This window comes from Jatropha curcas, chromosome 5, assembly GCF_041381405.1.
Source record: "Jatropha curcas cultivar XTBG-Jc1 chromosome 5, XTBG_Jcur_1.0, whole genome shotgun sequence".
Lineage (NCBI taxonomy): Eukaryota > Viridiplantae > Streptophyta > Magnoliopsida > Malpighiales > Euphorbiaceae > Jatropha > Jatropha curcas.
The window spans coordinates 20,748,799-20,762,829 of NC_143155.1; the positions used below are offsets into that span (position 1 = coordinate 20,748,799).

At 29.7% G+C, this 14,031-nt stretch overlaps 1 protein-coding gene and 1 non-coding gene across 2 annotated transcripts; one reads left to right on the top strand and one right to left on the bottom strand.

The window, feature by feature from the left end:
- Nucleotides 1-4,218: 4,218 nt before the first annotated feature.
- LOC149496364 (small nucleolar RNA R71) lies at nt 4,219-4,325 on the top strand. Its single transcript, XR_016321056.1, has one exon. It is a non-coding gene; the product is annotated as a small nucleolar RNA R71 (small nucleolar RNA).
- A 4,924-nt stretch (nt 4,326-9,249) lies between these two features.
- On the bottom strand, nt 9,250-11,667 carry LOC105638631 (polygalacturonase). The gene is made up of 4 exons (XM_089721784.1): nt 11,201-11,667; nt 10,614-10,903; nt 10,177-10,402; nt 9,250-9,610 (listed from the first exon to the last, which is right to left on the bottom strand). The coding sequence occupies exons 1-4, from the start codon at nt 11,636-11,638 to the stop codon at nt 9,419-9,421; spliced, it is 1,146 nt and encodes a 381-aa protein (XP_089577910.1). The 5' UTR covers nt 11,639-11,667; the 3' UTR covers nt 9,250-9,418.
- Nucleotides 11,668-14,031: the final 2,364 nt, after the last annotated feature.

Below are 14,031 nucleotides of genomic sequence, written 5' to 3' on the forward strand. Positions count from 1 at the left end.
GGTGCGATCTTTATATATTTTGGCATTCTCATAAGCACGGAGTCTCATTTCATCCATCATATTCAATTGAAGCAACCTCTTTTGACCAACCTCCTTAGTATTAAAGTTAAGAAACTGGATTGCCCAATATGCCTTGTGCTCTAACTCAACAGATAGGTGACAAGCCTTACCGTAGACCATTCGATATGGACACATACCAATTGGTGTTTTAAATGCAGTTCTATAGGCCCAAAGAGCGTCATCAAGTCTCTTGGACCAGTCCTTCCTTGATTGGCCAACCATGGTCTCCAGTATCTTCTTGATTTCCCTATTAGTGACTTCCACTTATCCACTTGTTTGAGAGTGATATGGGGTACCTACACGATGAGTAACACCATATTTTAAAAGAAGGGAATCTAAGTACTTATTGCAAAAGTGCTTACCTCCATCTATGATTATTGCTCTTGAAGTACCATGTCATGTGAAATATATTTCTTGATGAAGTTCATCACACTTTTGGCATCATTATTGGGAAGGGCAACGACTTTCGCCCATTTCGAAACATAATCCACCGCTACTAGAATGTATTGGTTGGAATAAGAGAATGGGAATGGCCCTATAAAATCCAAGCCCCAAACATCAAAGATCCCTACTTCAAGAATATTATTTAATGGCATCTCACGTCGCTTGGAGATGTTACCTAACCTTTGACAACGATCACAAAAAAGAACAAAGCTAAAAGCATCCTTAAATAAGTTAGGCCAATACAAACCACTTTCTAAAATACGTGCTGTTGTCTTGCTTGCTCCAAAGTGTCCTCCACATTCCATTGAATGACAAAATCGAAGGACACTTTCCATTTCCACTTCCGGTATACATCGTTGAAAGAGCTGGTCACTATAATACTTGAACAAAAAGGGCTCCTCCCAATAGTAATATTTTAGATTATGAAAGAATTTTTCCTTTTGTTGATAAGAATGATTGGGAGGAGTAGTCTTGCAAGCAAGGTAGTTAACTATATCAGCGTACCATGGAGCTTGTGCTTTAGCTAAAAGAAGAATATGTTCATGGGGGAAATCTTTATTGATTTGCAATTCTACTTGCCCTTCTTCCTCCAACTCAAGCCTGGATAAATGATCTGCTACAAGGTTATCGGTTTCTTTTTTATCACGAATCTCTAAATCAAATTCCTGCAAAAGAAGAACCCAGCGAATTAATCTAGGCTTTGCATCTTTCTTTTCTATTAAATACTTAATAGCAAAGTGATCAGTGTACACTATTGTTTTAGCTCCAATCAAATAAGCTCTAAATTTATCAAAAGCAAAAACAATGGCTAGAAGTTCTTTTTCAGTGGTGGCATAATTCAATTGTGCATCATTCAATGTGCGACTAGCATAATAAATGACATGCAATTTCTTTTCTTTTCTCTGCCTAAGAACAGCTCCGATAGTATGATCACTAGCATCACACATAAGTTCAAAGGGACAACTCCAATCTGGTGTAGGAATGATAAGTGCTGAAGTCAACTCTTTCCTCAACCTGTTAAATGCATTTAAACACTCTTTGTCAAAATCCAAAGGAGCATCTTTAACTAATAAATTACAAAGAGGTTTCGTGATTTTGGAGAAATCCTTGATAAATCTCCTATAAAATCCTGCATGGCCAAGAAAGCTTCTTACTCCTTTTACCGAGTTTGGAGGAGGTAGCTTTTCAATTACCTCTATCTTGGCTTTATCCACTTCAATCCCTTTTTGTGAGATTTTATGCCCTAAAACAATCCCTTCACTAACCATAAAATGGCACTTTTCCCAATTCAAAACAAGGTTATTGTCCTCACATCCCTGCATTACTAAAGAGAGGTTATAAAGATAAGAATCAAAAGAAGAACCAAAAACAGAAAAGTCATACATAGATATTTCAATGAACTTCTAAACCATGTCAGAGAATATAGACATCATGCACCTTTGAAAAGTTGCAGGAGCATTGCACAACCTAAAAGGCATTCTCCTATAAGCAAAAGTACCATAAGGGCAAGTGAAAGAGGTTTTCTCTTGATCCTCAGGAGCAATAGGTATTTGAAAATACCCCGAATAACCATCTAAAAAGCAATAATAGGGATAACCTGCAAGTCTTTCAAGCATTTGATCAATAAAAGGTAAAGGAAAGTGATCTTTGTGTGTTGCTCTGTTCAATTTCCTATAATCAACACACACGCGCCAACCTGTGACAGTTCTAGTGGAAATCAACTTGTTATTTTTGTTAGAAACAACTGTCATACCTCCTTTCTTTGGGACAACTTGGATAGGACTTACCCAACTGCTATAGGAAATTGGATAGATAATGCAAGCATCCAAAAGTTTTATGATCTCTGCTTTGACTACCTCTTTCATGTTTTGCTCAATTGAAGGTTTATAGTCTTCCTCCATCAGGATCTTGTGCATGCACACACTTGGACTTATTCCCTGTAAATCTGAAATTGACCATCCTAAGGCTTTCTTATGTTTTCGTAGAACCTATAACAACCTTTCCTCTTGATCAAGTGTTAAGTGAGAAGAAATACTAACAGGAAAAGAACTATTCTCACTTAAGAATGCATGTTTTAAATGAGATGGAAGTTGTTTCAGCTCTTGCTTTGGTGATTCACTTTCTTTCTCACCTATGATGCTTGGATTTTTAATGTTATCTTTATCTTTAATATGCAAGGTGTCCTTTACACATTCATCAACAACATCAATCCTAAACAGCCATTATAATCCATGGGAAGTTTACAAGATTTAAAAATATAAAAAACAACTTCCTCTTGACCTGCCCTCAAGGTTAATTTGCCTTCATGTACATCAATCAATGCTCTTGCAGTTGCAAGGAAGGGTCTTCCAAGGATTAAGGATGCTTCTCTATCTTCATCAATGTCAAGAATAACAAAATCAACAGGAAAGATAAATTTACCTACCTTGACGAGCACTTCTTCTATAATTGCTCTTGGATATTTGATTGATCGATCTGCCAACTGTAGAGCATCCTTGTAGGTTTAAGCTCTCCCGTCCCTAGCATCTTAAAAACTTCATAAGACATAAGATTAATGCTAGCTCCTAAATCTGCTAAAGCTTTTTCAAAATCAAGATTTCCAATATTACAAGGGATAGAAAAACTTGTTGGATCCTTTAATTTTGGAGGCAGTTTATTTTGAATGATTGTACTACACTGCTCTATCAACATTACTATTCCTTGATCATCAATCTTCCTTTTCTTGCTCAGGATTTCTTTTAGAAATTTTGCATAACTGGGCATTTGAGCAAGAGCTTCAGCAAAAGGCATGTTGATTTGAAGCTTTTTGAAGACATCAAGAAATTTGAGGAAACTTTTGTCATCTTATGTTTTCTTTAACCTTTGTGGGAAAGGGACAGGTGGAACATAAGGTTTTACTTCCTCTTTCTCTTCTAGGTCAATGATGGGGATCTTTTTCTGCTCTTCCTTCTCTTTCTCAATCCTGGGCGGATCCTCCAACTGTTTGCCACTCCTCAAGGTGATAGCTTGTACCTGTTCCTTAGGATTTTTTTCAGTATTACTAGATAACGTACCTTGAGGTCGGGAGGCCATCTGTTTGCAAACTGGTCTAATTGAATCTCCAAGTTCCTTATTGCAGTTTGCTAGATTTTGTTGTTCTCTCAGGTTTCGTTCATGAAGTCCATGTGCTATTTAGAGAGGGCAGTAAGGAGATCATCATGAGACTTTTTCTCTTGGGGTAGGAAACCTAGTGGTGTGTTCAAGGCGTTGTTTGGATTCCCATACGAAAGATTAGGGTGATTCCTCAACCTGTTATCATAAGAGTTAGAGTACAGGTAATTCTTCCTTCCTTGATTCATCACATAGTTTACTTGCTCCAAAGTTTGCGGATTTATAGAATCTAACATGCATTCTCTAATCCCATGTTGCCCATTACACTTGTCACAAGCTTGCACAATAGAATTAGCTGAGTTAGTAGTCAATAAGTCCAACTTCCTTACCATATTGTCTACCTTAGCATTGAGTGCGGTGATAGCATCAATCTCATAAATTTCTGCAATTTTCCTCCTTTGGGAGTTGCTTTGATAATGGCTATTGCTTGCCATCTCTTCTATCAAGTCATATGCCTCATCAATTTCTTTTCTTTCAAAAGATCCACCTGCAGTTGCATCCAGAGTAATTTTAATGTTAGGAGATAATGCATTATAAAAAGTTTGTACCTATAACCACTTAGGCAAATTGTGATGTGGGCACTTTCTCAACAAGTCCTTGAATCTTTCCCAAGCTTCATATAAAATTTCTTGATCATGGTGGACAAAAGTCATTATATCATTGCACAGTTTTGTGGTTTTTGAAAATGGAAAGAATTTTGCTAAAAATTTTTGGGCTAATTCCTCCCATGTTGTAAAACTTCCAACAGGGCATGATTGTAACCAGGATCGTGCCTTGTCCCAAAGAGTGAAAGAAAAGAGTCTTAATTTTATGGCATCCTCAGAAACTCCATTTTGTTTAAAAGTATCGCAAATCTCCAGGAAATTTGTGATATGAGCATTAGGATCTTCACTAGGTAAACCTCCATATTAAATTGAGGTGGAAAGCATTTGAATAATTGCATGTTTAATTTCAAAATTGTTAGCTTCCACCCTAGGTCTAGTGATACTCGAGGTTGTTCCATTGAGAGAAGGTGCTATGTAATCTCGAAAGGTGCGGACATGAGGTTGAGGTCTGTCCTGACACTGAGATTAATTTCATCATCCATGTTTGCTTGCTGTTCTGGTTTGTTTTCACATGCTCTTCTAGCAGCGTTGTTCCTATGACAAGTCTTTTTGACTTCTGGATCAAAGATTAAGGGCTCAGTTCTACCTGATCTTCTTTGCATAAACACCTGAAATAATCTTCCGGAAAAATTAAATAAAATAAAGAAAAACAAATGTCTAAATTAATAATAGGATAATTCGTATTGATATTGGTAACGTCATTCCCCGGCAACGGCGCCAAAAACTTGACAGTGTTTTTCGCAAGTGTACGAAGTTAAATTAAGGATTCTTTAAAAAGTATTTAGACCTTATCCTTTACTTTCCAAATGTACAATCAGATATACTTTTGTTTCAATAAAAATCTTTAATTTTATTAATTTGGTCTATAACTTGGTCGTACACCCGGTCTAAGTAAGTTTTTCCGTTGTGGAGTTTTTTTTTGTCAGTGGCAAATATATGATTTTAAGGTTTGATGTATAAAATACAATGGATTTATAATTTTTGACGTCATCCATGCTTTGACCACTGTTTTAATTCGCAATCTTATAATTTTTTAAATTACTTTAATATTATTGAATAAAAAAGTTTGTTAGTCACAATTTAGGTTGTATTTTGAACAGATTTTTTTTTTTCAAATGGTATGATTTGTGGATTTGTGGATTTATATAGAGAGCCTTTTGACTCTCAATTATATTAAATTTTTCTCAGACTCTATTAATAAAATAAAATGAAATATTATTTTCCGATAAAAAAAATGTTTATTAATCACAGTAGATTATATATGAATTACTATTGTCTTACCTCTAAATAAACAAAATCATGTTGAGAATAAGTTTAAAATAGTCTTTGTTATATTATAAACACATTTTTTGTTGCAATGAAAATAATCCCACAAATAATTTAAGAATAATTATTGTACGGTTGTAAATTTAGGAACTAAGCATGTTTTATTTGGATAGCAGATGCCTTGTGGGTGTAGCAACCATAAGCAGAACGTGTTTCCAGAAAAAGAGAAAAATGTAATAGTACTAGAACGTGAAAAGGTGGAGAGGAAAGCGGAGAAGAAATCGCAAGAGCCGCACATTGGTATTAACATGTTTTTTAATAGTATTAACATGTTTTTTAATTAAATTGAACAAGTTTATAATCTTAGCTATTAAGTTTTACAAAAGAAAATTTAATTATCACTTTGTTCATTTTTATTATTTTACTAGCTTTTTCAAACGTTTATACTCGTTAATTTTTACTTGTTGTAAATGAAGTAAATGAAAGTATTTTCATTTTTACATGTAATTTTATATTAATTTTTATAATATTAGAAACAATTTATATTATTAAAAATTAAAAGCATGAAAAAAAAATTGACCCAACTAATGAAATAAAAAATAAAATGTCTTGAAGTGAACATTGATTTGCTTTGATTTATTAGGTTTTGAATTTACATTATAGTTATTACACATTAAAGATATATAGTTATTATAATAATTAATATTTTAATCATTATTTTGAAATATTATTTATAATTTCGATCGTTTTCTTTTCCTTTTTACTTTTTGTTATGGTCCATGAGTTTATAATTAATTTTATAGTTTTTTTTTTAGGAAAAAAAAATTTCTTTCAACATGTTGAAATCCATAAAGATACATTCTTACCATATTTAATATATGTAGAAACATGAAATCAAATTGAGTAATAAAGTAGCTGAAAGATATAGAAATAAATACATTATTTTAAAAATTTTACCTAGACACAGACATGCCTTATTTGCAAGATGGACGATTTGTTGATATGGTCTTACCTTATTTAGTATCCATCAAATAATATTACCATATAATATGTATATATCACCATATTATAGTATATTACCATACAACATATATATTGTCATATTTAGTATATACATTATATAGTTTATTTAATATTAATATATATGATTTCGATTTCAAAACCAGTGGTTTCAGTTATAAAAACGCTCGAACAGGTTAATATATAATATAATTATTTATTTTATCAAATAAAATTTAGATTTAAAGAAAAATTAATATAACCAGTAGCGGATCTAAAAATATCTGTCCGAGATTAGTATATAATCTTTTTAAAGAAGAAGGATAAAAAAATAAACAAATTAAATTTTATAGATTATTTTAGACAAATTACATATATTTATTTGAAAAATGCTAAAAAATTGACCCATCTTTTTACCTCATAGACCTACCACTGAATATGACCAATCTAAATTAAATTAGTTTTATTTTTTAACTAATCAAATTAAATCTTTAATTATATTTTTGTCAATCCATAAATTTAATAGGGACGTTTTCGACAATCCTAATATTTCTTTACTCATTTCCACTTTTACATACGTCGTTAATTATTAATTATTACATATTATAGATTTAAAGAGAAATAAAAATATGATGATACGTATCTTTATTTTTTTGAACAAAATTATTATACACTCACTTATGGAGCAAGCAAATATAATTATAATTTAAGAATGCAATGGGATTATATAGATTTTGGTAATATTTTAAAATGATTTCTCTACATTTAATAAATCAATCTAGAGATCAGAAATGACCTTTGAGCTAGTTTTTAGCATTTTGAATTAAATCAAAACTCTATATATTCACTATCATACTAAACATAATGTATTTTAGAGGTTTAGAGAGTTTTTTTTATCAAATATGAAATAGCCTCATGTTTAGCATTCACATAGGATGATTATTTTTTTTTTTTGACAATCATACTCATTATTTTATTTCATCGAATTGAACTAGTTAAACAACTAATATCATTTTTTATCATTTTAAGTTAAAGAATTATTTTTACCGAACACTTTTAATTTAAGTAGCTATAGAAACAACTATCAATAAAAGCTAATAGTTAACGGCTAGTAGAACAGTTAATAACTACTACAATAGGCCCTAAATGAATAATTTGATGAATAAAGATAAAAGATGTATTAAATTAAAAAATTATTCTATAAAATTTTTTAGAATTTTCCTAATTAAATTTTGAATGCAAAAAAGGATAAGAAAAAAAGAAAGAAAGGAAGAACTATCATAATAATGTAGCTCATAACAATTTTTTCACATTAAAAATAAAAAATAAACCAAAATCGAAATTATTTCAGTAATTCGTTGATATTTTATAAGTAATTTCTCGCTGATTTATCGATAATTTGACAACAAGTTGTCAAAACAGGTGCTTATCTATGACATGCTTTTTACTAAAAAAATTCGTATTTATTGTTAAATTTATTCGTTGATATTGTTAAATTTGACATGCTTATCGATAATTCTTCGCTGATTTGTCGAAAAATTATTTGCAAACCTTTGGCGCCATAACTATCCTTAGTTATTTTATAAAATATCATATATGCGCTTGTTTTGAATGTTATTATTGGATGTAATTTTTATCGGCTCAATACATAAATTCACCTTTGTAAAACCTGTGGCACCCTCAACAGGTTATTTAATTAATTTATAAAATTGCACCTATATTGGATAGTTAAAGACTGTGAAAATTGTTGTTTTAAATGTTGTATTAATCATATATCAAACCAATATTTTGCATATAAAAGGAAAGACTTTGAAAATTTGTTATTTCTAATGTGACGAGGTGTGAGATTATTATAAAAAGAGAAGTTGAGAATGTCACAGGGCCGATTTTAAAGTTCACGGTACCACAATATTTCTTGTTAAATTTCAAAGACTAAATTATGCATTCAGCCAATTTTTGTAGAATATCATATATGACCTTGAACCGAATATTATTTGTTGCTTTTGTTTTATAAAATATTATATACCCGTGAATTAAAGTAATGAATTTACCTCATTAATTTTGCCAAAATATTTCACTCATATGAATATTACTTTTTTTTGGAAAATTTATTAGGAATAAAAATTATAGATTGAAAATTAATTTTTTATTTGCAAATATTTAAGCTAATCATATGATTATCTTAAAGAATAAATCTTATTTAACAAAATTATTAATTGGATAAATTAATTTATTGTAAATACATTGATACGAGTATTTTAGCCTTTAAACTCATTTCCTATTCAATTCTTTTCATTATTTCTATCAACTAAAACTCATGAATACAATCCAAATTTTTATTCTAGGGTGCATACTAAACATAGGAATAAAAATTCTATTTCATATTCCATTTCATTTGCTATTACTTACTCAATTTCCTACTCTAAACTAAACATAGTCACAGGGTGTAAGCAATTATTATTATTATTATTATTATTTTGGTAAAAAGAATTTTGTTTTCTTGGTTTTGATTAAAAATGAAAGATATAAAAATATAGGATCGTCTTGACACAATTTACTAAAGCAAGTCCAAATGTCCATAATGCTCTCAAATGCAGCAGATTTTGCCAGCAATACATATACAGGAGCGTTTTAAACATTTTGAGCCACTATAATAAAAATGATGTGTTACCTAATTTAGGTCAAATGTGTTTTTCAAAAAATATAATCCTTTGAAGATTTAGGATATGAAAATCCAAACAGCATGCTGCTGGATAATCTCTTTTATTACCTTTTTCCAGAAAACCATAAATTGGGGATCCAAGTAACTATAAATTTGATCAAGCAATTACAAATTCCATTCAATTAGACTAATATATTTAAGTACATAGTAATTTTGCTAATTACTTTCCCACTTACAAACAAGTTCCACCTGTATTGATACACGATGCTTTCACTGGTTTATTTTTGTATGTCAGATTTACACCTTCTAGTTTAATTCCATTGCATGGATTACTTTTACTGCAATCAAGTTTTACTGCTACTTTTGTTGCTGATGATCCATGAATATCTTGGTAGGTCACGTTACTAATTTTTACTCCAGAATCCTGTTGATTTCAAAATTTATTAGAAACAAATTAAAGTTAGCTTAAATATTAAAACAAGTATTTCAACGCTCTTAAAAATAGATTGCCGGTAGAGTATCTTTATATTAAATATAGGTTTAATGTATTAATTTAATATCATGTTATACTTGTGCTACTGAAAACAATAATTAACAACATTTACGAATTTTTTAGTATTGCAGGAGGGGACTCGACCCTCAGTCTATTGGGTCATACGTACACTTACCATTAGAACTGTATTTCAAAACACTAGAGTTTAAAATAGTTTTTAGATAACTTAACTTTTATAAAAAGTTAACCTATAACGTTTAATTTTAAAATTAATATTTAACTTTTGGCATTTTATGAAAAGCTGCTCAAATCGCTAAATGCTACTAAAAAAATTAATAGCTAATTTTACCGAACATGTCCTAACCACTAAACTATACATTAGTGTGCAGGAATTCCTTGAAGGGGATAATTTCTTAGAATGAACTTGCATTAGAGTGCACAAATTCAATAATTCAATTGTAATAAAAAATTAATATTAATTTAATAATTTAGTCTACCTGATTAGGGCAGTTGTGATGAGGACAATAATTTTGATGAATCACAATTGGATTTTGAACATTATTCATCAGAATATGCTGAAAAAGAATATTTCCAGCAAAACTATTGCTTCGTCTTCCCCAAGTCTTTATTCTCACTCCATTAGCAGTACCACTTAATGTACAGCTTGTGATTGTTACATTTTGCACCCCATTTTCTTGAAGGTCATTGCCTAAACTTCCGATGCTGCATTAACCAAACTGGAGTTAACTAAAAAAAAATTCAAGAGTTAAAACTCAATTTTAATTTTTTTCAAATTTATTTTCATATTCATGACACCATTTATTAAATAATCGAAATATTCAGGCTTGACTCGATTTATATTATTAAAAATTAAAATTAAATATTTAGCTAAACTTTGTATAAATTCAACTAATAAACTTTTGTTTTTAATTACCTGATTCCATGGCCAGGTCCACAAACAACATTTTGAACCCATAAATTAGAGGTGGCAGGACCAACCGATACACAATCATCACCTGTCCCAATTGTAGAATTGAGTATAGTGACACCACTCGATCCTTGAACATGAATGCCATCTGTGTTAGGGCTCTCACCGGACGCCGAGATATTTAAGCCTTGCAATTTGACGTTTTGGCATTCAAAGATGACAATGTGAATCTTTTGGCTATTTAGTGATGTTAATCCCTTGATTAAAATGTTGTTTGAATTTGTAAATTTAAGTGACTGCACATGTAAACAAAGATCAATTCACATTTCACATGTAAACAAATACAATGACAAGGTCGCAGAGTGAGAACATATATCTTTTTCTAGCTGAGAAAAATAGGTCATTGGTTTTTTATTGATGGGCCATCACGAGCATTGACGGCAAAAATGGGCCAAAATGATTTTCTGGTTGAAAGTTCATGTTAAAATCGATACGAAAACTCAACCTTAGTTAAATTTTAACATTGTGAGTAAGTAAATTGAGCATTCTTCCGTTAATATTTGTGTGACATGCATGATTATTAACCAACTTACCGTTGCACCAGAGAGGCAATTTTTGCCAGAATTCTTGCAAGACCACAATTGAGAGCCATTTGCATCGAGAATGCCACCAAAAACTGAAACATTACTGACATGTTCAAGTTCTATCCAGTCCTCAGCGTTGGCTATAATCCTGTAATCTGAAGGAGCCAAAAGAGTACCATCTATGACAAATACAATAGCGTTGTTCTTGCATGGACCTCGGAATACCAATTTGGTTAACAAATACTTCCCTTTAGGAATATGTATGGTGGCTGGTTCTTTAGACTCACAGGCCTGTGACCAAGCAGAAATAAAGGCTTGAGCAGAATTTGTTCTGCCATCAGGTTTGGCCCCATAAGTTATCACATTGTACGATTGTGTAGCTGCCATGGCTGAGTATGAGGTAAGGGAAATGAAGATAAAGACATGAACTAGATGAATATATGCCATTATTCTTTTATTATGATTGGTATGAGAGAGAATACTGTTGATGTTTATACATTAGAATCATTTGGATGTAATAGTATTTATAGGGAAAAACTTAGCTATGTGTGTTATTTATTTATTTATTTATTGGTTACTTCATTGTCATTTTACATGAAATAAATAATATAATATATAAAATTAAAACCTAAAACAATTAGGATTAATTAGTAGTTAAAACGTGTAGATCGTTTTCTCCATAAAAGAAAAATATACATAACTTGTACCTTGGTTCTAGGAAATCCAATTAAGACGTAACTAAAACGAGTACAAGCAACTTGTTCTTTTTTTTTTTTTTTTTGTATATGGAAAGATTGAATCTTATCAATGATTAGAGAATATAAATAGAAAAGAATGATTAGAAGAGTTAAAAGGTCCATTCAAACCCAAAAAAAAAAAAAAAAAAAAAAAAAAAAAAAAAAAAAAAAAAGTTAAAGGTAATAAAAGATAATTCATAGCATTAATTGAGCGTTTGTGTTCTCATTCTTTATAAAAAGTTCAAATGCATAAATTTATGCCTCTGCTTTGCTATAAAATCTTGTGGCACCTCAAATTTCGCTGAGAGCCACAAGATTTTTCACGTAAAGTATAAGGATGAATTTATGCATTGAACCTTTATAAAAATGTAAGAGTAACAAGTTTCGTGTTTGAATTCTTTTAACTATAAAATTAATTTTTACTAATTCGATGAGTTAGAAACTATTGCCCAATTAACTTCATAAAACAACTTCTTAACTTTTGTACTTTTATATTCAATATAATTTCAATTGAAAAATTAAATTGAATTATCTAATATGAAAAGTTGAGGGAAATATATGCGAGTGAAATGAAACAATTGATAAAGTAAAATATTTTAGATATAGAATACAGAATTTAATTTGTGCTCAAGAATATAAAATAAATTAACAAAGTAAATATTTTGAATTCATGCTATAAACGTATTCAAAATTATTTTTACTTTGAGATCGAGTTAATAATAAAATTATAAAAATTCAAAAATAAATTAATACTCCTACAAATCCAAATTAAAAATTCACTATATAATTATGAAAAATATTTTTCTCTAATTAAATCTGATTAATTTGCATACTAAGATATAATTCAATAATAAGTACATATATAACGTGACAATTAATTCTGATTCAACGACCCTTCCTAATTATCTAAAAATATTTATATAAGTATACAAATACGTAGATATAATTTTACTCATTGTATTGGCGGCCAATTATGCATAATTAATGCTTCATATATAATTGTTGTTAAACTATTCTGTTTACCACGTGGTTTTAATTTGATAGTTTAATGATCATGATAAAGCTTGCATATTGTTATTTAGGTTGCAATTTAGTTGTCTGTCTTGCATGTTAAATTACCTATACATGAAAGCCGAAATAAAAAGAATTTTCAACGCTTTCTTTATTTAGCATTTTATTTTTCCTTTTTTTATGTTATTTAAATTGGAAGAGACTAGCTTGTTGGATCCCTTAAATTGAAAATCGGCTGGCAATCTAGTTTGAGTATTATAATGTTGACTTGAACTTAAAAAAAAAAAAAAAAAAAAAAAAAAAGAAGAAGGGATTTTTGTATAAAACCAGGTTGGACCACTGATAAAGATCGGAAAAATCGAATTTTTTTATAACAATACGTTGTTCTTTTAAAAAAAAAAAGTGCTGTTGGTTTGGGTGAGCTTTCAACTTGAACAATTTAATTTGAATTTATGAATGTTGTATTGGTTGTAAATGTGGAAATTTATTAGTTAAAAATTTTATATTTATATATTATTTGATGAGAATGATATATTATATAAATTAACTATTGTGAAAATAATTTTGTTACATTTTATATATATATATTAAAAATTAAAAAAAAATAGACCTTGACCCAATCAATATCGCCGGTTCGGTTCTGACAATATTGCTTTTATGACAAAATATCTGGATTTTTCTGATTTTACTTATTGGATCTCATAATCTTTCCCGATCTTAATTAATTACTCATTAACTATTCCCTTCATTCCCTCTCCAGTCTCATAAATAATATTTTTATGTATTTTATTATTTTAGAAGCTATTTAATTTGTAAGATTTATAGAACATTTGGAACAAATGAATCATGGTTGTTGAATTCATTTATAAGGATTCATTTACAAATGAATTTATCATGTTTGGTATGCTACAATTTAAAATAAAGAATTTAATTGAATTCCATAAAATTATATTTGGAATAAATTTTAAATGAAAATTTATTTGTCTTATAATACCCTTGACATAATAATTTAACCAAAAAAGATAACAAATACCAATTATATTTATTATGTACAATATAATAACTTGTCATTTTTTATTAAAATCTAAATAA

What these genes read in the sequence shown, in the direction of transcription:
- LOC105638631 (XM_089721784.1), bottom strand. Translation starts at nt 11,638, where the DNA reads ATGGCATATATTCATCTAGTTCATGTCTTTATCTTCATTTCCCTTACC. An exon ending in GGACCTGGCCATGGAATCAG is followed by an intron (nt 10,403 to 10,613) that starts GTAATTAAAAAC and finishes TGGTTAATGCAG; the next exon opens with CATCGGAAGTTTAGGCAATG. An exon ending in ATCACAACTGCCCTAATCAG is followed by an intron (nt 9,611 to 10,176) that starts GTAGACTAAATT and finishes TGAAATCAACAG; the next exon opens with GATTCTGGAGTAAAAATTAG.